Source organism: Anopheles nili, chromosome 3 (genome assembly GCF_943737925.1).
Source record: "Anopheles nili chromosome 3, idAnoNiliSN_F5_01, whole genome shotgun sequence".
Taxonomy (NCBI): Eukaryota; Metazoa; Arthropoda; class Insecta; order Diptera; family Culicidae; genus Anopheles; species Anopheles nili.
In genome coordinates this window covers 60844613-60865839 of record NC_071292.1, presented here as the reverse complement: position 1 = coordinate 60865839, position 21227 = coordinate 60844613, and the positions used below count along the sequence as shown (strand labels likewise).

At 48.5% G+C, this 21227-nt stretch overlaps 1 protein-coding gene across 1 annotated transcript; it reads right to left on the bottom strand.

The window, feature by feature from the left end:
* Positions 1-5882: 5882 nt before the first annotated feature.
* LOC128724754 (puromycin-sensitive aminopeptidase) lies at positions 5883-19596 on the bottom strand. The gene is made up of 5 exons (XM_053818475.1): positions 19591-19596; positions 15193-15456; positions 7573-9216; positions 7222-7499; positions 5883-7143 (listed from the first exon to the last, which is right to left on the bottom strand). Exons 1-5 carry the CDS (start codon positions 19594-19596, stop codon positions 6582-6584), a joined length of 2754 nt encoding a protein of 917 aa, XP_053674450.1. The 3' UTR covers positions 5883-6581.
* Between the last annotated feature and the right edge of the window lie 1631 nt (positions 19597-21227).

Below are 21227 nucleotides of genomic sequence, written 5' to 3'. Positions count from 1 at the left end.
TGGCAAAGGCTTTTATCTCAGGTATTTCCACCGATTGGAAAGGCGCCTCTAGCCTAAACCTTTACCCAACAATTCAACACCTTCAACAGCGGGGCCCGTGGAAAACCGGAAGGAACTGTATGGCCTTTTTCCCGAGTGCAACCAAGACGTATGCCAGTCTCAATCTTAATTACATCCAACGGTACGCCGGAGAAGACGCTATACCGTAGCCCAATAACGGGCTGGCATTGGGTTGGGTATGGGAGATTTTCCCTTCTCTTTCTCGCTATTTCTTGCTCTCATTCTCGCACGTTCGTTCGCCCGCTCAGCAAGGGGTGGCAACGGTAAAAAGGAGAGAAAAAAAAGATGGACTCCCTACGAGCCAAAGAAAGGCCCCCCTTTGGGGCCAGGTAGACGGGCGCGGTCTAACCCCTCCTCTCTACTCCCTTCCTGCTCACCCCTCACAACACTACCCCGTGCGTCATGATAGGCACGAAATTCCACCACGAGATAACGATGGCCGCCGGTTGGCGGTTTGTTTATCGTAGAATCATCTGTTTTTTCGCGTGCCCTATTCGGTGTTTTGTGGGGGGAAATATAAAACCTCTTTTTGCGCCATTACCACCGGGTGGCTCGCGATTGCGTCTGTGGCAAATGGATTTTACAGCGAATGTGAAACCACCAGAGTATGTCGTGCCTTGGGGGCAAATAGCATATCTCTGGGTTCCAGCAGGTTCGCGAGTCGCATAAATCGTGCCACAATCGTTCGAAGGCTCGTTAGGAAGGCGCTGGTTTCCCGCGGGGTGGAGATGGTTTTTTTTGCTGCCCCTTTTTGCCCCGAGCAATTTACCCATCCACATGAATCACCCCTCTCGAAGAGTGGTGTGTTTGTTTGATCCAACTTGCGACTCCTTGGGCGCGCATGACTCATACCGTTCCGTGGGTCCGTTTCGTGTCTTTTACTTTCCGCCACCCCCACAAAAAGGCTTGCAGTAGAGAGGGTCCGTTTCTGGGTGGAAACCCGATACACGGTGGGGACGGCGTCGCTGGCAGCATAACAACAAACCCACCCATTCTACCCATTCCTTCGCTCTGCCGGCATTACGAGCCAATATTACGAGTGGGTGGCGATGGGAGGAAAAAAAACACGCAACGACACATAATTCGAGCGGTACCCGGCACAAAATTCCGAACACATAAAAATTCGAACCAACCACACGACAGACGAGAGGGTGTCTGGAAGGGGAATGCCAAGGGAAAAGAACTGCGCCGATTTTCCCTCACTCGCGACTTTCGCGGGTCCCTTCTTCGCGCTTGTTGTAGCAACAAGAAATCCGTCAGTCCCCTCCCAAACGAACACCACACAATCTTACTCGCACGCACACACAAACACACCACACCACCGGGGGAAACGGGCGTTCGTTCGTCGCGGGCAATTATGGGGTTTTAGTGCGCTCTTGGATCCACTTCCACTGCCCCAGGGCTATTTGATCGTTCGCGACAACACACAAAACTGTCCGTGGGCTTGCAAATGGCGCCAATGAAACCGAAAACAATCGCTGCCAGTTGGTGTCGGTTTGCTGCGATTGGTTTTCAAAGCCATCGGGACAAAAAAACGTCACTTTGAGATGCCTAACGCACGTCGATTGTAAAAAAAACACCAAAGAAAACACCTCCGGGAGCCGCGTGAATTACTAACCTGCCCGCTGGACGTTCGAGTACACGAATAGTGTCCGTGGCCACACGCGAAACACACCGCGGCCACGTTCCACAGACTCGCGGAGAGCACGACTGAGCGAGAGAGAGAGCCTGAAAGGTGACGAAAATGAGAGAGAGAGCGAGAGCGACACTCTCGATGCGTTTGATCCACGGAGAGAAGTAGGCGAACAATCATATGACTGCATTTCTATCATTTTCTAACGGCACAGGGTCTCTTTCTCTCTCTTTCGTTACTCACTTTTCTCGTTTTCTCTCTCGCACCCTGGTAGGCTCCATTGTTTGGAGAGTGACTAATTTAACCGCAAAATGCGGCTCCAAAGCGCCACACGGGGAAACAACGCATCACGGTGTGCTCTCTCTCTCTCCTCGCTGGGAAATGGAGAGAGACAAAACGGAGAGCGAGAACGCGAAGCGCACCTTTTTCTCATCCACAGCATCCGCAGATTATCATCTCATGTCAGGTAAGCTGTTCTCTCGCTCTCTCTCTCTCTCTCTTTCGCTAGCTGACTCTTGATGTCATCTGGTAATTTCAGCTGATTTTGATCCCCATCCAATGGATGCTGGATGATGATGACTCTTTCAACTCCTCAAATCAGTAGTGTGACTGTTAAAAGGCGACCCATGCTCACTTAATTTGTCGTAACGACGAAAAAGGATCTAATTGATGATTTGTCTGATAATTTGGACCAGCTGTTTCGTTTACAGCTCTTCTTTCTGCAAACCGAACTAGCCCAACTCAAATCGAGAGGGCGCATTTTGGCAACTCGATTGTGGTAGCCGCAGTCCACCAAACCGGTATCGGGTTAAACGATCGCTGATTGGGTGCGAAGGTTGCACTTACGTCATCATTCCTTCGTTTACGCGCGCATTTACGTGCCCACGTCTTCCGCTGGGTGTGCGGGGAGTTGTTTGGGGAGGCCACCGATGCAACTCATCGACCGGTTTTGGGATCCGCTTGTTGGACACTTCGGTCACGATCGTGCGCCGGTGGAGAAAAGACCGGAAGGTGTATGCCATTGGAGTGACCGACGACGCTTCAAAACAGGCCAAGGACACTAGATCCACGAGCCCTCACTCCCTCGAGAGTAAAGTCTAGTGATCGGACGGCTTGTGAAGGATCGCAAAGGGTCAGCAATCGGCCAAATATGGTACGCAAATCGCAGATCGGTCGACTCTCGTGGGTTGCTCGTCGTTCGATCGATGGCGCGTCGATGGAAATTAATTCATCAACCCCCCACTGCTTGGGGTGGGATTAATATCGCCGTGGGCCGGGAAAATGCGTCGCGTGTTTGAATCATCCCCGGGCACGCGAGCTAATATGTTTCGCCAGGCAACTCCGCCGACCTACACGAGAGGACAAAAACAGACCAAAAACGCATCGTGAATGCGTAAACAGGGGACGTGACGAATCCGAAAATGGCCATTCACGACGAAGTGGCGCGCTATTCGGTTCGTTGGCTATAAATTAGAAGCTTTATCTAGCAAGGAGGGTCGTGTATAAGGCGTAAAGCAGAGATAGCCGTTTTAGGAGTATAAGGCGAAAACATTGCTTAATGTAGGCAAATTTTCAACCCACCCATCAACGATGAACAACGATGATGGAATATATAAATGAGTCAAATGTGACGCATTAAAATGAACCCTTTTTGGGGAGCAAGATGAGAAAATATTCACGGTTGTACCAACTTTAGAGTCATATTTGTGTCTGCGATAGGGGAAAATATGTTTTCACCCCATTTTGAATATTTCCGACGAGCATGATCTACGATTTCCTACGATCATATGAAGCCTTATATATTCATATAACATAAATTGTTGATACTTCCAATAGAATGCTATTGGATCAGGAATCGTCCGGTTTGCTGGATGTTTCTCCCACTCGAAACATTTCTGATCAAGAGAAAAACGTTGTAAACAACTTTAATCACCCCAGCTGCCGGTGAAGCTGTTCCGTTTCCGTCCAGCCATCCGGCTTTGGATCGCTTCGGAGAAAATACCACTGGCCTGTGGCTTGTCCAAGGGACGTCGTGCGGTTTCAAGAGCAACCGCTCAGCCGTATTTGGCAAGTCGAAGGTTCGCGGAAGAAACCTGATCGCGTGCGACTCGCGCGAGTTCTCGCGTTGGCGAATCGTTTGGTCTATTCGGCCTAACATGGTGTTTTGCTGGGGCAGATTGTTTGAAGAAAATTCTAGTACATTTAGTCGAGGTTGCGTCGGAAGTTGCTATAACGAGGCTGGGGCATGTGATTGGATTTGTGTATCTGTGGCGAATGAAAATCGCACTTGCATTCCTATTCACAAGCCTGCTTTTCGCCACAATATTTTTTTGCCCTTCGTCCAGACGGAGCGGAAAAATCAATACGTGCTGCGAGCCTCCAGCCACCTTAAGCCGGCAAGCCGGGAGAGAACTTCCGGACCTGTCTGCTTTGTTGTCTTCCCGAGGAGCTTTTCCTCGCAGCATCCAAGTAGGCTGGGGAAAAATCGAACATGGCCGCCTCTTCCCAGTCTGGCGTTTTACTCACAGCACAATGACCTCAGCAGTTTAGGGTCGAAAAAAAAGGAAGAAAAAACAGTACGAGACGGAAAACTCCCGGTTCCGTCATCGTTCGAGCGTTCGAGCCTTTCCACGGTAAAAATATCCCCTCCGGCGGATCACCGACGGCTGACGATGCACATTCCTGATGATTGATCAAAATTTACTCACAAATTCCACGCGTTCTAACACGACTTGACGATGGGGTTGAGATTCGCAGTACAAAAGGAGAACCGCTTCGATCGGAATGATTTAGTAGTGCTTTAGAGCAAACACTCGCCAGGAAAAGCCTTATTTTTACGACCAACGACTTCACCAACTTGTCCACTAGCGCACTTTATCTTCGACACAGCCTACTCTGCAGCCTGAACGATATCGTCCACGGCGATGATGTCACAGAGCATCGGAGAGAGTGAGAGAGACCGAGAGCGAAAGGCAAACGGACAAAGAGCGAGAGACAAAGGCGATCGCTGGTGTCAGAATGGGTTTTTCACGCCCCACGCGCTCAAACGGATTTCCCTTTCACCTTTCACTGCTGGAAAAGCGCTCCGTTCACTAACACTCTCACCACGCGCCGGGGGTTGGCAGAACAATCCTCGTGGTGCCTCGTTAGGGAGTTGGTTTATTTTGGCCCGGTTTTTGGGGTGGAACGAATCACGTTACACGTCCGCTCGGTTCACGGGACACGGAAGCATAAGAACCGTTTGGACGCATGGTATAGGAAGGAATTTTTGGGGAGGCCTGGCCTTAGCTGGGTGGGAGAGAAAACTGCGACAAAGAGAGCGAAGAGAGCGCGATTGCGCTGCAGAAAGTAGAGAGTGAGCAGTGAAGCGCCAAAAGACCAACTGAAGCATTTTCTTGCATGCATTTTTACCGTTCAACGGGGTTGTAAGTAGCGTTTTTTTTTCGAATGTTAGTCTGTTTTGTTTAAAACAATGGACATAATACAGTTTATCAGACAGATGGTTCAATACGAAGAACTAGTGGGAAATGATTGTTTGAAACCCATTTAAACAGGATATGTTACATGAAGGTGAATACTGAAGATGCTTTATTTTGTTCTTGATTTGGATATTTTCTATTTTATGCTAACTTTATTCCTGTTTGAAAATTTGTATTTTAAAAAACAGTGTGGCGCAAATGGATAACGATAAAGGATGTCGTATATTGCATAAAATGTGTGATGCATGTTGCATAGCGCAACAGCACGATATCGACCTCATCGCATTTGGTTAAATATGTCGACCATGCCGACTTAGGCGCTGGTCTCTATAGTGCTCATAAAAAACGATAGTTCGCTTCTCGCGACTTTGTTCCGTGCTTGTTGCAATTGATCTTTCTTCATGAATAGCAAGGTTCGTATATCCAACAAATTTATCGTCATCAAAAGAAACAAAATAAAACCCAACACACATTCTACGTAAGTGACGTAAAGTAGATGTTTTTATTGCTCACGTTAAAATAAAGCTACAAACTAGGTATTTCCGCTTTTCTACCCTCTGCTCTGTGTGATATTTACGCTGCTGCAACGTTCGCGCGATGCAAAATTTCTTTTTGCACCTTGTGTTGGCTTTGCCTTCTCGACGAACAAACCACAAAAAAAAACAAACAAACAAACGAGAAAAAAGTAAGCACAAAAGAACAACGCACCGAGCGGGGTTAGAGGCGGGCCTGACGGAAGAATATTCGCTTCCTGTCGACATGCCTCTAAAGATAATGAACGCTCTTTTGAACGTGTTCCTAGCTTTTGTAAGGGAACCGCCAAGTTTTGCCTTGCCCCTGCTAGTTTTCCATTAAATGCTGCTTCCTATTTGCACTGCAAATTTGCTCTTGACTTTTAAATATCCTCGCATGGAGCATCGAAACGAACGCACTCACTAACTTTCGCCTAAATGCAAAACTGACGACGGTTCCAGAAGATGCCGCGTGTGTCTTTAGCCACTAGTAGCCAAAGTAGCTACGCACGCACGTTGTACAAATTTTGCATTGATCCGCATGCAATCGATCTCTTGGAGCGTAACAAGAACAAAAAGAAGAAGAAAAAACAATGAAACAAAAAAAACAACGTAACAAAAATCTGAACACTCGGTTCGTAAGGCTGTTTTCCCTCCATTTTCCCTGTTAAGCAGCGTATTCTGCAAGTGGAGATGCCCTATACGTTTGATTACATCCCTTTTTTTCTGTGTTCCCTGTCGGTTACGCACTCACTAGGGGAACTTCTGAAAATGTCTCCCCGCTGTGTATTTGATCATCCTTTAGAAGCTCGCTTTGAACGGGAAGTGGGCACCGCCGCGATCCTCACTCGTGGCACGATGGCACGAACCGGAAGGTTTTGAACGCGCCGGAACAGTTTACTGCTGCTCCTGTTGCTTCAAGTACGCGGCAATGGCATCGAGATCACGCCGCATCCAGTCAGCATTCAGCCGGATCGTTTCGATCGACTGCGATACGGTTCGCTCGGTACCAGGGAACTCGTGCTCGCGGAAGAACCGCTCCACCTCGAGCGCTCGCTCCTCCGTCGAGAAGTTCTCCGTCAGGTACTTGATTAGGCGAGCGAGCAGAAAACCACCCTCGTACTGGTGCAGCAACACCTCCCATCGCCCGCAGAAGTACTCCCACGCCATATCGCGGCCTTTCGGATTGAGCGCGACCGATACGATCACGAACACTGCGTCCTGGGCGCGGACTTCTTCCGACATCGCGAAGTCGATCACCTTGCGTAGGATGTCAACGTTACCGATCGAGCCGAGGGCGCGCGAGATACGATCCTTTTCCTCGTGTAGGTCGGTCGCTCGGTACAGCCGTAGCATCTCGTTGTATGTCGCGAGATCGCCGTTTTGCAGTACGGCTCGGTAGCAGGTGCTACGGAGATCAGCCGGCAGGACACGTTTGTTTTGCGCGTGTTCCTCGAACCTGTGGAGGGTGGTACAAGGGATCATGATTAGAAAATGCTGCCTTATCCATGCTGTCACGTTGCCGTTGCCCTCTTACCTTCGTTTGCCTTCCGCTACCGTTTTTGGACAACCGAAAGACACCAACCGACCGAGGACGAGCGAGCGCAGCAGCGTGTCCAGATGGCTCTCGCCAGGTTTCACATCCCATCCGAGTTTTTCCGCGACCGGTTGGTACAATCGCACGCCGTACGCCGCGAATTGAGCCTCGACGGGCGTGTGAGCAAGCAGAAGCTGCAATTTCGCCAGGCAATTTGTGATCGAAGACCAAACGGTGTAGTTGCTCTCGTTCCGGTAAGCATCGATCACTTTCAGGGCCTAAAAAAGGGGTGTTCAAATCAAGCAAAAATCTCAGTGACATGATTCTAAACGCAATCTCCTGCACACTTACATCTACGGTGGCACTTTTGCCTGCTTGCACCAACGCGAACAGATCGTCGATCAGCCCAAGCCGATCGAGCGGTGGCAACGTCATGTCCTTGATCGCTGGCAGGAACTGCTCCAGCATCTCAGCCGGGTATTGCGTGCGATAATACCCGATTGTACCGGGGTTGATCTTAACCCAGTCCTTCTCTCCAACACCTTCCACCGTTATTTCGGCCGAATCCGCTTCCAACACAGTGGAGACAGCATAAGCCGCACCCGGCGTTGACACGTTGATCGGGATAAGCCACCGGAACGGTTTAGCCGGTTGACACCCATCGGCACAGAACTTCTCCTGTGCGATCCGCAACAACCGCCGGTTGCCTTCGAGCGGTTTCGAGGACAACACACGCACCACCGGGAAACCCATCTGCTTGATCCAGGTCGACATCACCGCCCCAACCGGCTTACTGCTCGCTTCCTGCAGCGCATGCCACAGATCCTCCGTGCTCGTGTTGCGGTACTGATGTCGCGTCAGGTACACGTGCATGCCCTTCTTGAAGTCCTCGTCCCCGATGTAATGGTGCAGCATCCGGATCACACTCGCACCCTTGTTGTAGCTGATCTCGTCAAAGATCTCATCGATCTCGGACGGGTGACCAACTGGCACCTCGATCGGATGCGAATTCCGCAAGCAATCGAGCTCAAGCGCACGCGTGTACATATCCGTCACGAACTGCGTCCAGATGTCGTAGTCCGGGAACAGGTGATCAACGCACAGGAACTCCACAAACGACGCGTAACCCTCGTTCAGCCACAGATGCGTCCACCACTCCATCGTGACGAGATTCCCGAACCACTGATGGGCGATCTCGTGTCCCACCGTCAACGCGATCGATTGCTTTCGGATGAGGGAAGTATTCTCCGGATCAACCAGCACGAACGTCTCGCGGTACGTGATCAGTCCCCAGTTCTCCATGGCACCAGCCGAGAAGTCCGAAATGGCGATCAGATCCATCTTCGGCAGCGGGTAAGCGATGTTGAAGTAATCCTTGTAATACGGCAGCACCTTCGTCGCGACATCCAGCGCAAATCGACCCTGCTCGCGCTTCCCAACCGGTGTGTACACCCTCACCAGCACCCCATCGGTGGACTTATCCTCCACGTAGTCGTACTCACCGACCACCACCGCGACCAGGTACGTCGACATGACGGGTGTTCGGTCAAAGTGCAACACACGCAGCGTTTCGTCCGCTTCGGCGGGTTTTTCCTCACGCACCGGCATGTTCGAAAGTGCCACACGGTCCTTCGGTACGACCAGCGTGATATCGAAGGTGGCCTTTATGGCCGGTTCGTCCCAACACGGGAAGCATCGGCGAGCGTCCGTCGCTTCGAACTGCGTCACACCCGCGTATCGTTCTTCACCGCTCGCCGAGAAGTACTTGCTGCGGTAGAAACCCTTCATCTTGTCGTTCAGTTCGCCGGTGAACTCCACCGCTAGGGACGCTTTCCCGGGTGGGATCTCCGTTTCGAACACGAAACATGCCGTCTCCTGGCCCGCATCGAACTGTATGTCCTTGGAGGTGAGCGTTCGATCGCTGAACGATACCGTCGCTTTGCCGATCTTCAGGTCTAGAGCGTTCAGGGTAATGCGATCCGTTGCCGAGTTGATCTGTGGAACAGAGTGTAGCATGGGAAGGATATTAGCTTTTCGTCCTTTTTTGAAGTTAGATCTCATTCATCTACCCACTCGGAATGTCCTCTAGCCATAGGCTCAAGCAGATAAGGCGAGTAGTCACCTTCACCTTCTTGAAGGTGCCTTGCAGGGTCATAATCTCCAAGTTGTGCAACAACAACAAAAAATCCCCCCAAACGGAGGGTCGCGCGTAAGCACACAACGGTACATGCCGTAAACAGCGGAAAGGTCGACGCTTTTCCTTCCCGCGTGGAAACAGACACGACCATCACGCTTGACTCCCTCCCAAAAGACCCGTTGGTTTTTAACCCCCCCAAAATGAGGGCGCCCCACGCCAAATGCGCGCAATCCACAATTTATTTTTGTACGAAGCATTTTTTGAGGAGGTGGGAAGCCCGGTTTTCACCACCCTCTTTTCTTCTTTTCTTATGCACCGGTCAGTTGTTTGCCGTTGAAACAAGGCAAGGTCATTTACCCTTGCAGAATGGCCTCCCCGTTCGTTCAGCGAGCGTCAACAAACAACCGATCGAGCGAAAATGCACCGCAAACGGGTGGGAAAACGCATGTTACGAAGTACGCCGGGTCAGTTCAACGGCACGGACGGTGAAAAGACAACACAATGTTCGTCATTGGGCGTCTCGAGATAGCATTTATGGCAGGCGATTTGCATCAGCAGGAGCTCGAGCAGAAGGATCAAGTGATCGAGCTCCTTATTAAGGCTCTCCTTGAATAGGATCTTCAACACAAAAATCCAAAAATCGTACCAAAGTGTGTCTAAACGACTGTAAAAGAGTGCTCACTTTTAGTACAACCCAATCCTCATCAACGCTTCTGCCGTTGCGGACTTTTGCTTTCGTTTCATTCATTCGCCGGCTCGTGCTTTTTGGCTTCTTGAGAGCTTGGCGTTCTTGGCCGCGTTTCGCGTTTCTCTCCCCCATCCGCCATCATCCACTGGCCGGTCATTCCGGTTTTGGGGAAGGGGCGAATATTTTCTGAATTTGCAGCAATCGCGCACAACAACAGCGTCGTCCTTCCGCGACATTCAGCCACCAAGGAACACCCGTCGTCGTATTACTCCCGTTCCTTCACGCACCGAGCGCATTCGGCATTGTCCGGATCGGTCTGGACAATCGACTTGGAGCTCCGAACTTTTGAAACCTGTTTTTTGGAACTCAGCCACAGCCGTTGTTCACCCTCTCGACCTGACCGAACCCGTGCGCGATTCGTGGGAACTGGCCGCGTTTCGTTAGGTGTCGCGATCGCGCGTGGGTCGGCGAATCCTTTTTTTTGGTTTGGGTTTGGAAACGTGCGTCGCTTCAGAGACTTCGAGCTTGGTCGTTTCATTGATCATCTGGCGGATTGGTTGTGTGGCTAGAAACAAAAAAAAAACGAACGAGCCATAAAAGGCTCACGGTGGCTTCGAGCACGTTTGGTGCTAAATTATGGCACAGAAGTGTCATAAGAATGCCTGCAAGGCGTTTTTATTTCCTCCTGGAAAGTGTCTAATCTTTGGTCTTTGTTTCACAAACCGCACTCATTAATAAACCTTCCTCAGTGAGCGAATCCGTGGGAAAGCGATAAAAAGGCTTTCTGACAGCACAAAAAGGATGCTAATTTTCTCACGAACCAGCCACGAACCGATCCTCCAGGACGATCACGCAGATAAGCGGACTGTTTATGATTAGTACAACCGCGTACGGTAAATGAGCGGCGGGTCCAATTTGTGCGCCCACCAACCTGTGACTGGCGACTGGCAGTGAAAGTAAAAGAACCATTAGAAAGGCTCCCGGTAAGCAGGTAAGCAGGAAGTAATCTTTACCACCGTACCAGCGAATGCCACCGCGGTCGCGTTACAGCCGCAGGCACGCGGACGATAAATTCCAACGAGAATCCTGTCCTCCCTCAACCGGGTTTCTTGCCTGGAAAACCACACACCGCAATCGGAAAAAAGGTGGGGGTTGGCGATTCGTGCGCTTTTGCATGAGCCCTTTCCCTTTTATCTTCGGCTCATAATCGGTGGTGCGCTGCGGTAAATCATTGCACAAAATGGGCCATAAATTGTGCGGCTAGTGATCGGAATCGGTAACGTATATTTGTGACCTTTCCCGACCGATCGGTGCCGTAGAGCAGGGCAAAAGGCTTTCGAGCACGGCTCGATGTCTGTACATCGAGGTGAACATCGAGACCTTTTAAAAGGAAGGCGTTAAACGATTGTTAGGATTTTTCTTTAATGAACTACAACCATATCCTGCGTGTTCTATCGAGAATTAGGTGTTTGTTTTTTTTTCGACGTACATTAGTAAACAAATTGGAAAGGGTTCCTCTTAGATTAATCAAGATTTTTCTCTCGTCCCTAGGACCGAGCTCGTTAACATCACCGATCAAATGGACAACGCTTGGACGAAGGAGAAAGCACACAACGCAAAAAAAAAGCCAAAACAGGTGAGAATGTGAAACCCGAGCCCGTTTAAGCTGAAGGGACCGCAAATTTAGGACCTATCCATTTCCGTCCGCTTTGGGATCCGGATCCGCCCCATACCTTTTTGAGGCTCATTTGCGTTCGTCCCGTGGCTGGCAGATCCATTCGAGGGATCCGCCATACACACATAATACATACATAAACCTAACAGATGATTATCATTAGCGATCCAAGCCGATGGTATGAAGGGGGATTGGGATGGCCAATTTGTTGAAAAAAATAGAGTCTAACAGCAACAAAAAAGGCGATCCTCTCGACTGGATGCGGCTCAAAATTAATGCGGCACTGGGGCTAGGACACATCGCACATCGTTATCTGCGGAACCTGACGGGTGTTTAGAGGGTCGTTTGTTCCACTCCAAACCACCATCAACAAAAAAACACACACACGCAGACATGCGCCATATATTTGGGATTTAAATTGCGGCGAGATTCACCGAAACGCAACATGGTCCCCCGATGGAGGATTGCAAATTATTATACCCTGACCCTTTGAGAGGCAACAAGGAAGGGAAAAAAAAGCATAATTTATTTTCCAGGAAAATCTAATGATCCCCCTTCTAAAAAGCCTCTGGTTTGGTCTCTGGTTAATTGCATTCCGTCCGGGTTGTGTCCTTCCGCAAACGGGACGGACCCCCATGTGGCAATTAGTTTCCATCGCTACCGGGCACGTTTTCGCCATGGTCACGCGTGGGTGGCGTTTGAAAATGAACCTCCCAGAACGCCCCCGCTCTGGTAACCGTGACAGCTGACGAACGCGAAGGAACTCCCGGCGTGTGGTGCCACCGTGTCGTTGTTGATTTATGCTATGGCACCGATTCCAATTCGCACGGCCAATTTCTCAACCCACGGAAGGCGAAAGGCCTCCACACACCTTCAAGCGGCGCGCCACAAAGAAACAATATTAAAAAAAGCCGCCTGTCCCTCGCATTGTACCACCGCGGTGGAACCGGTCCTGGCACGCTGCTCCACGTGACACGAGGGCGTACACGTATTGGGGGTGGATTAGCAAAAAGCACGCCAGAAATGGGGGGGTGGAAAACGATCCCAACGTACGTAAGAATCGTATGTAAGATCGAAACGTATGTAAGAAGTCATTTGATTGGTAAAACATTTTGAAACAAATCGTAAAATAGTCTTCATACCATGCCCAGAGACCCCTTCAATCGCGACAATTTCTCCCTAATAATTCCAACTGATCGTGAACAATGTTAACACAGTGCTGCGCAGTTCGTTTCCCTTTCAGCTGCAACGATGCATTCGCTGTTCCAGAGCGGAGCACTGTTATGTTGCACCAGCGGGAAGCAATTGCTCGAGTGGCGGTTGAAGCATCCGCCGTTTAAATGTCACTTGCAACAGTGTGGCCAATGTGGGTTGGTCTATAGAGAAAAAAAGCACGCCCACATCCAGCACCCCCCATTAATCGAATGTGCCAGCATTCCCCCCCCAGCGGCTAATATACCCTACGGCAGGCCACAGCCAACACGCGGGTACTTGAAACGTTGCATCACCACCCTGTGGCCCTTTCTCAGGCCCCTGTGGCCCAACCGGACCATCAGCAGCAGCATAGCATCTGTTTCGCTATGCTAATTCGATTCGATCCTTCCCGGCAGCCGGTACCGTTATGTTGTTTTATTTACCACCATTTACCGGTTGAATGTCAACGCAACCGCGGGGAGGAGTAGAATACACTGCAGGTGGGGGTTTTGTGTGTATTATTACCATCCATCCAACCCCCATAAAACTTCCATCCTCTTTCGCTTTGATTCCATAATGCGCATGGGTTTTCATGATCGCCAATACACGCGCGTATGCGATCGTGGGGGTTGTTTTGGTGGTGTATTTGTTTGTTTTTCGCAACCCCCGCAGTGATCGTGCGTGGGTAGAAGGGACATTACCTCACCGAAGAGGCTATTCCAGGAAGGATGCAACCCAACATCAACATACACGATGTTTTGCCGATCAACATGCATTTATTGCACCGCGATCGATTGGGTAGTTTTTATTGTGTTTTGTTTAAGGATTAGATCACGATTCCACTGGGTGTTTTTGGGAAAGGAAGCAAGGAACATAATTGCTTTTCAAACCGCACAACTTTTACGATCAAACGGTTGCTAAATTCCCACCATAAACGCACGCCGTAAAACATAAAGACGGCTTCCCCATCGGGTCCCGTTGCAAAACGAATTTTACGATCACGTGTCGATCGTCACCTCCCTTCCACACCGTAGTTGGCTTCATTTCTTTTCTCTCTCTCTCTCTCTCCCACCTTCCCACAGAGGAAGTGTTGTGGAATTTAACAACCACCGCTAAAACGTGGCGCTTTTTGGGGGCTCGCGTTTCGCCACGCGGCAGACACCCTAGCGCCACTTGACCGCGGTCTGAAGTGAAAGTGGGTGCCTGGCTTTTTGTTGTTGTGCTTGGGGCTTCGTTTTTTTTTTTGCTTCGCTTGGCCCGTTCGCGCCTTTTGGTCGGTTGTTGCTCGCAATTCACAAGCATTCCGCGTACAAATTGTTGCCAGTCTCGCCGTTGGTTGGGTGGGAGCAGCAAGAAAAGAAGCAAAGGGTTGACGACTCACGCTACGAAGGAATCAAAGGCACACCCCCGGCGTGGGTGTTTTTCGCACTGAATCTACAGTGGGTTGGGTTGGGTGGGTGGTTATTGCCAAAGGGTTCACCACCACCGTTGCTTTCCCCCAACTGCCGGGAACGTGCTTTTTTTCGATCGATTTGGTGGCATGAAAAACTGCAGGACGAAGCGTGTTTGTGTGTGCTCTCTGGGACCAATAAAAAAGGATTGCTGCATTGCGGCGACGGAAGAGCTGGTTCGTGGGGGGATACACGGGAAAAGGTCGATGAACTCTGCTATCGGATGAGTTTCGAAGGGTTTTTTACTCGTTCTTTGAGCAAAATTATTAGTTCGCTTATAGCGAACAAAACCAAAAAGGCATTTCCAAACATACACACCCTGTGGCAAAAGCGTTTGACAGCTGTCTACTACAAAACAAAGAGAAAACAGCCTACTAAGCCAACGTAATCGTGACAGTCGAACCAATCCAAGGCAACAGTGCACGCTTCGTTCGAGCTGAAAACCTGAACCGCCCGGTGTATCTTATCTCTCAGAAGGGGAACTTTCCTTCAAAAGGCTGTTTATCTAAGTGTAATTATTCCCGCGGGTGCCGCGTTTACAGTGTTTGCCATTTGACACGTACTACGACAAATAGTGCACACGGCCAATCCCACCGGCTGCAGCCCTGTTAGTGCTCTCTTTCTCTCTCACATACCCACACCCACACAAAGATACTTGTGCTCTCGGAATCTGCGCGGACTTTTTGTGTTATCTCAAACGGGCGTTAAATCAACAAAACGTGTTGCCCCGAAACGCGCTCGGCCGGTCTAAGACCCCCTCAAAATGGCGCGCCCCAAAAAAGTGCCCTTAGTTATTCTTTCTTTCTTCCTTTCTTCTTTTACTTACTTTCAGCTGGACGGTGGTGTTGCCCTCGAACGTGAGCGCGGTCAGATTCGGTTTCAACGTCAGCTCATAGTGCTCCGGAAGCACGTTCGTCGGTAGCCGCTGGAATTCGGGCTTGCCGGCAGATGCGGCACTGGCAGATGGCGACATTTTGGGTTCACTCGACACGACGGACACGTCACAGCCACCGGATGATGATGTGATGGTGCGTCGATGACGCTTATCGACCGTAGCAGCAGCAGTGGCCGATTGCAGAAACCACCGTGGCTTATCGCACACACCAGCACCGATGTGGATGGAACGCGATGGATTGGTGACCACCGGGAATGGACCACAAACAGCCGAACCGCCGATCACCGCGGTCACCGACGAGTGTGCGTTTCGTTGCCACGCCGACGACGACGACGACGACACGGCTCGTGGTCGTGGTGACGTGACGATCGACCGATGATGGGCCGCCACACGACGCACTTGGACGCAGCAGCAGCAACGGCAGCGGCAGCAAATTCGATAAACGACGTTCGCGGTGGATCCGACACACCGACGGAACGGGACACACACTACGGCCGGTGATGCTGGTGCTGTTGCTGTGGGGCGATATTTGACGGATTTACCGCAATTGCGTGAGCAGTAGACAACCAATGGTGCGGGAGTGTACACACGCGCGCGCGTGCGTGCGTTTGCGGAAACGCGAAAAAAAACCTAGGCGCGGTTAAAAGCCTCTAATGGCTGGCGATGTGTGAGGATAGGACCTGGGCGTATAACAGGAAAATTTGGGAGGGAAGAAACAGAGGACCGTAGAAGAAACCTAACCGACGTCAACGAGGACGGCGACGACGACGACCCAAAAAAACTCGCTGCGTTTGCGAACTGGCCAACCGCACTCACGCGCTGTCAAACTTTGTCTGAGAGAGCAAGCGCGCGCGGAAATCCGCGAAAACCCAGAGCATTCCAAAAAAAGTTAGGGCTCCCCTTTCAAGCCGTTCTCTTTCTCTCTCTCACAAACGCGCTCTCATTTTCCTTTTCTCTCTCTCTCTCTCTCTCGCGATACGCACAGTGGCATTCGAATGTTCACTGCGATCGATCGAAAACATGTGCTTGCATTTTTGTCCGATTGCATCACATGCACGGTAGTAGTAATTCGGTTATCGGCAGCTTAAAAAGTCCACTAAGTTTCAGTAGATTTTATTCTGTTGCACTGCCTTTCAAACACTAGACAAATAACGGCAAATTTTACGCGCAATGTTTATGTAAACAGTTTGTGTTTTGTTACAAACGATACCGTAAATCAAAATACGCCCGCCTGTGATCCCGTTGTACGAGAAAAAGGTTGTGAAATTGAGCAAAAACAAGAGAAAGGAGAGAGCGAGAGAGAGAGAGAGAGCGCATGCTTGTGCAATTCGATTGAGCGAAGTTACGTACGTACACTCTCAAGCAGGGAATGAATGTTTATATGCTCTACGCTCATGTAGGTGAAAGTTATGGAAGGTTCTGAGAAAACAGAGAGTGTGCGGCTCGTGTTAAGTTGGGAATAAGGAATAGAAATAACTATCGAAACGTAATTGCGGATTGATCATGATTGCAGAAATCAATAACAAGACGGTCGATTGTAATTTACACACGATACATTTGATATCACGCTACGTACCTATGGCGAAGCGACGAGAAAGCGTAGAAACAAGAGAAGATTGCACGCGAAAAACAAGGCTTTTTGTGAACATAATCGACATCAAGCGAACACTGCCATGTTACATAATAATTAAGACGGAATTCTTGCTTGTTAATGAGCAAAAAGTAGCGTTTAGAAGACGAAATACGGATATTTCTCGCGATTTTCCAACACCCGGCGGAATAAGGAAATGTCAAACGTGTGCTATAATATTAGATTGAACGTCAAAACCGTGATACAATTGTAAAACGCTTAAAAAGAGGTTAGGTAAACAGAGCAACGAAAAATGATTGTTATACGAGCAGCAAACGGACGCAATTGCTTTATTATTTTAACATTCATACGGAAAAGAAGATTTTTTGCGGTTAAAAATGCGTTAAAAATATGTAACACTTTGTAAAAAAAAATAACTGAATAAAGATTATAAGTGTGCCAATTGAAATGAATCGTGTTTTAAATTATTGAGAAATACGCGCAAACTCGTTTAAAAGGTAATTATTAGGGGCCTTTTTAAAGACCAAACCAATAAAATAATGATGAAAAAATATTACCTTTGAAATTGTTAAATTTTTTAAAATCCTTATATTTATTAAAAATTAAATTTAAAAAAAAAATTAAAAAGTAGAACACCCCCTTAAAAAAATAAAAAGTAGAATGCCCCCTTAAAAAAATAAAAAGTAGAATGCCCCCTTAAAAAATAAAAAGTAGAATGCCCCCTTAAAAAAATCAAAAGTAGAATGCCCCCTTAAAATATTGTCGCAGTAGAGCACCCCCTTAATTTGGGCCCTGGGCGGTTACCTACCTGGCTCCTGCGCTCCTGTTACTTGTGCTGCGAAAAAGTCCGATTTTGGGGCCGATTTTGGGACCAAAATTTGGACTTTTTCGCAGCGCAAGTAACAGGAGCGCAGGAGCCAGGTAGGTAACCGCCCGGGGCCCAAATTAAGGGGGTGCTCTACTGCGACCAAACCTTAAGGGGGTATTCGACCCGGATTTTTTTTTAAATTTTATTTTTTTTTTAAAAATTTATTTTTTTTAATAATTTAAAAAATTTTAAAAATTTTCAAGTTTTTTATAATTTTGAAAAAAAACTTTTTTTTTCACATCTTTTGACCTGCCGTGCGCTTTGAGCATATTTTGGCCGGGATTTTTTTCAACCTTTTTTGCATCGTTTTTTTCTCTCATTTGCCGTGTTTTGCCCTGAAGGCGAGAACGAGGTGAAAAGCGGACGAAAATTTTCGGAAAATTCGTAAAAAAAATGCGAAACACCAAGATTACAGTTCACTGAATTGTTTGTATTTATTCATTTAATTATTTAGTTACTCCACCGCCGCTCCTTCCTGCTTTTCCATGTCCCGTGCGACGACGGGACGCTTCCCTGCCCACATCCCAAGTGGATCTCTGGCCGTCTTATACCATTTTTTTGTGTTTGTTTGTTTGTTATTTATTTAAAGTTTAATAAATAAACAATATTTGCCTGTTTTGTTTCCTTCCTTCTTTCCCTACCACCGCGCGCGCCTGCCCTACGCTTGCTATCATCATTATCATTTCCTGTTTCCGCTTTTGCGCTTGCGCGTACGCGTTCCGATCGCATTCCCGCGGCTCGCGTATCCCTCGCATCCCCACGCAACCAGTTGTGTTGTTTTAAAAACTATTTACAAAAATATGAAAGATTTAAACGCGTTTCGCGCCTCGTACGCGTTCGGAGCCTGCTGGCTCCTGCTTTCTTTTATTCTCCGTGCCCGCCGGTTTCAGCATGCGTTTCTCGTTTGCGTAGTCCCGTTCGACGGTAGCCGCATGCGCGCGTATCCTTTCCAAGTTCCCACGCGTTCGCCATTCGCTTCGATAGATTGGCCACAAACACAAATAGCGATGCGTGCTGGCGATCAAAAGCTGGAGGAAAATCTGCATATTGGCTGCTCGCGCTCTCTCTCTCTCTCTCTCTTTCTTATCAGCTAGCGGGAAAGGCTGGTGACTCGTTTTCCTTCTACCTTTCTTTCTCCCAGGGATGTCCAGTGGCCGCTTCACCTTAACCGCGGTTCTAACCTCCGGCTCTAGCTGCCCTCACGCCTCGAGTCACCTGTGAGTTTTTATTCCTTAACCTTTTTTTTCTCTTTGTTATTGTTGTCAGTAAAACTATGGACGAAATTTGTGGGATGGGAGCGTGCATACTTGTGCGTTTGCGTGTGTGTGTGTGTTTGTGCGCGTGTTTGCGTTAAAAAATCGTGCCGTAACCTGAGCGCGCTGAGCTTTTCCTAATTTTTCCTCGCCTGCACCACGAACCTAATCCTGAATCCTTTCTCTACTTCTCTCTCTCTCTCTGTCTTGTTGTAGGCAAAAAAGAAAGCTCGTCACGATGAAAATTATGAGCAACGTGTGGGAAGAGATGCAAGCGATGCGATCGCTCCTAACGATCCCTTTATTTGCTTCTTCCGGGGACGGTATTGAGAAATGCTAGTGGGGGGGTGTAATGTGTGCATCACGTGTGGGGGTGGAAATAAATTTACCTTTGATGGCGTCTGATACCTAAACGTGCAAGTCAAGGATTAACGCGAAAGAAAACGATCAACCGATCCTCTCTCACATGCTTTAACGATCATTGGGGCCTTGTCCTGTTTTCAGCTAGATTTCTTTACGATTGGTTCGATTAAACCGCAAGGAATGTCAGTCGAATGTGTCGCTACTAAAGATTGAATTATGCTTCTACGCTAAACGGCGGTTGCCCGATAAGTTACCCCCATGGTGTAAAGGATGGTTTAGTTTAGAGCTTGCCCTACAGAACGACCTGTGACCTATTGTGGGATGGCAAATCCGACGAAAACTGGATAATGCTCCATAGTTTAACGGTTGGTTTTTGGCTTTTGCTTGCGCCTACTTCAAAAACCACCTTCTGGCCTACTAGATCGGAATGCTAACGCGTAACTGTTATATTTTTTTCTTTTCTTTCTTTCGTTCTTCTGACTACGACTATCTGCTAGTATGTTACGGAACGCGATAGAAGGTGCGCTTTTACTTTCAAGGAACGAAACGAACAAAACGGGGGACAACACCGGCAACAAGGGTACCACTGGTGGCCCCGTTGTGTTTGCTACACCTGCGTGAGTGTGTTTTTTCTAAGAGCTAATCTATCCTTGCTTGTGGCGTGTTTGGAGCCGACGCTAGAAATTCCATGCACCTAGGACTGCGGCGGTTAATAAACGCGCACCGAGCGGTCTCTGAAACGTAACCAAACACGAACGAAGTGCTAACAGATCCATTTCCTTGGATAGTACCGAGCTTTTCCCCTCGCTTATTTGCAACAAATTCCTTTCATTTTCTACGCACTTTCGAATCAGGATTAAAAACCACCTGCGCTGCTTGTGGAGTTGTTACGAGAAGAAAAAAAAAACGATTTGCCTATCAGTTTCTTATCGTTTTGTCGCTGTTTGTTTGCGGTTTTTTCCCCCCTCCTATGCTTGCTCAAGATTGTTACACTACATTATATGCTAGAGTTGTGTTCTTGCGTAGGTTAAGAAAAAACGTTGCGCACGTGTGCTTAAAGTCACAACTGCGATGACTGCGGTCAGTACATCCTTACATCCTCGCATACGTTACACACACCAAACAAACAAAAAAAATGTATCCATAAACAGCACACTTCTTTCTCGCGCGCGGCGCCAAAAAGGTCGGAAAAATACAAAGAGTTCACAGAGCGCGCCGAACCGTTTTTCGTGTTTGTTTTGCTACTACCGTGTTTACATTGCTAGACGATTGCCCGCTTTCCTGTTACAATTTGTTCGTATCGTAAATACTTATAAACATGTCCGTGCGTTTTGCTTCAATTAGGTTACCTTATGCTTAGATACTCAAAACACCATTCCATCATTCCGGCTCGCTATTCCGTGGTTTTCTGTTTTTTGGTTTGCTTTCGCTCGCCTTATCTCTCCTCAACTCCTTCGCGCCTCAATATCACATTTACGTCAGAACCAAATCGATCTTATTAAACTATCAAAAATTCAAACATTCATACATCTAAAGTCGGGTTTAGTTCTGTAATGTAATTAGTCGCCCTCTCGTGCAGTGGTATGCTTTGTGGGTGTTTGCCATTCGTTCGCCCTCTAGGGTTGGGTACGCACTACAGAACGAGGTTTGTGCCTTAGCCTGTTCAACACAACTAGTCGCTCGGTTTTAAACCGGCTTTTGTAGATTTTAATTTGTTTTAATACCTCAAAACGACGACGACGACGACTGCTATTGATTCCTACTGTGTCTTTTCTATCTGTAATTTCCACCGCTGTAGGGCGGGGTTTTTTTTCCTTCACTACGACGCTAAGTATATTAGTAGGTTTATTTTCCTCCCCCAGGTCTGGCCTACGTCTAGTGGTCTCGTCCC

Excerpts from the sequence above, each read along its gene's own strand:
- LOC128724754 (XM_053818475.1), bottom strand. Across the intron at positions 9,217-15,192 it reads ACACCACCGTCCAGCTGAAA|ATCAACTCGGCAACGGATCG; the intron begins GTAAGTAAAAGA and ends TCTGTTCCACAG. Across the intron at positions 7,500-7,572 it reads GCAAAAGTGCCACCGTAGAT|GCCCTGAAAGTGATCGATGC; the intron begins GTAAGTGTGCAG and ends CCCCTTTTTTAG.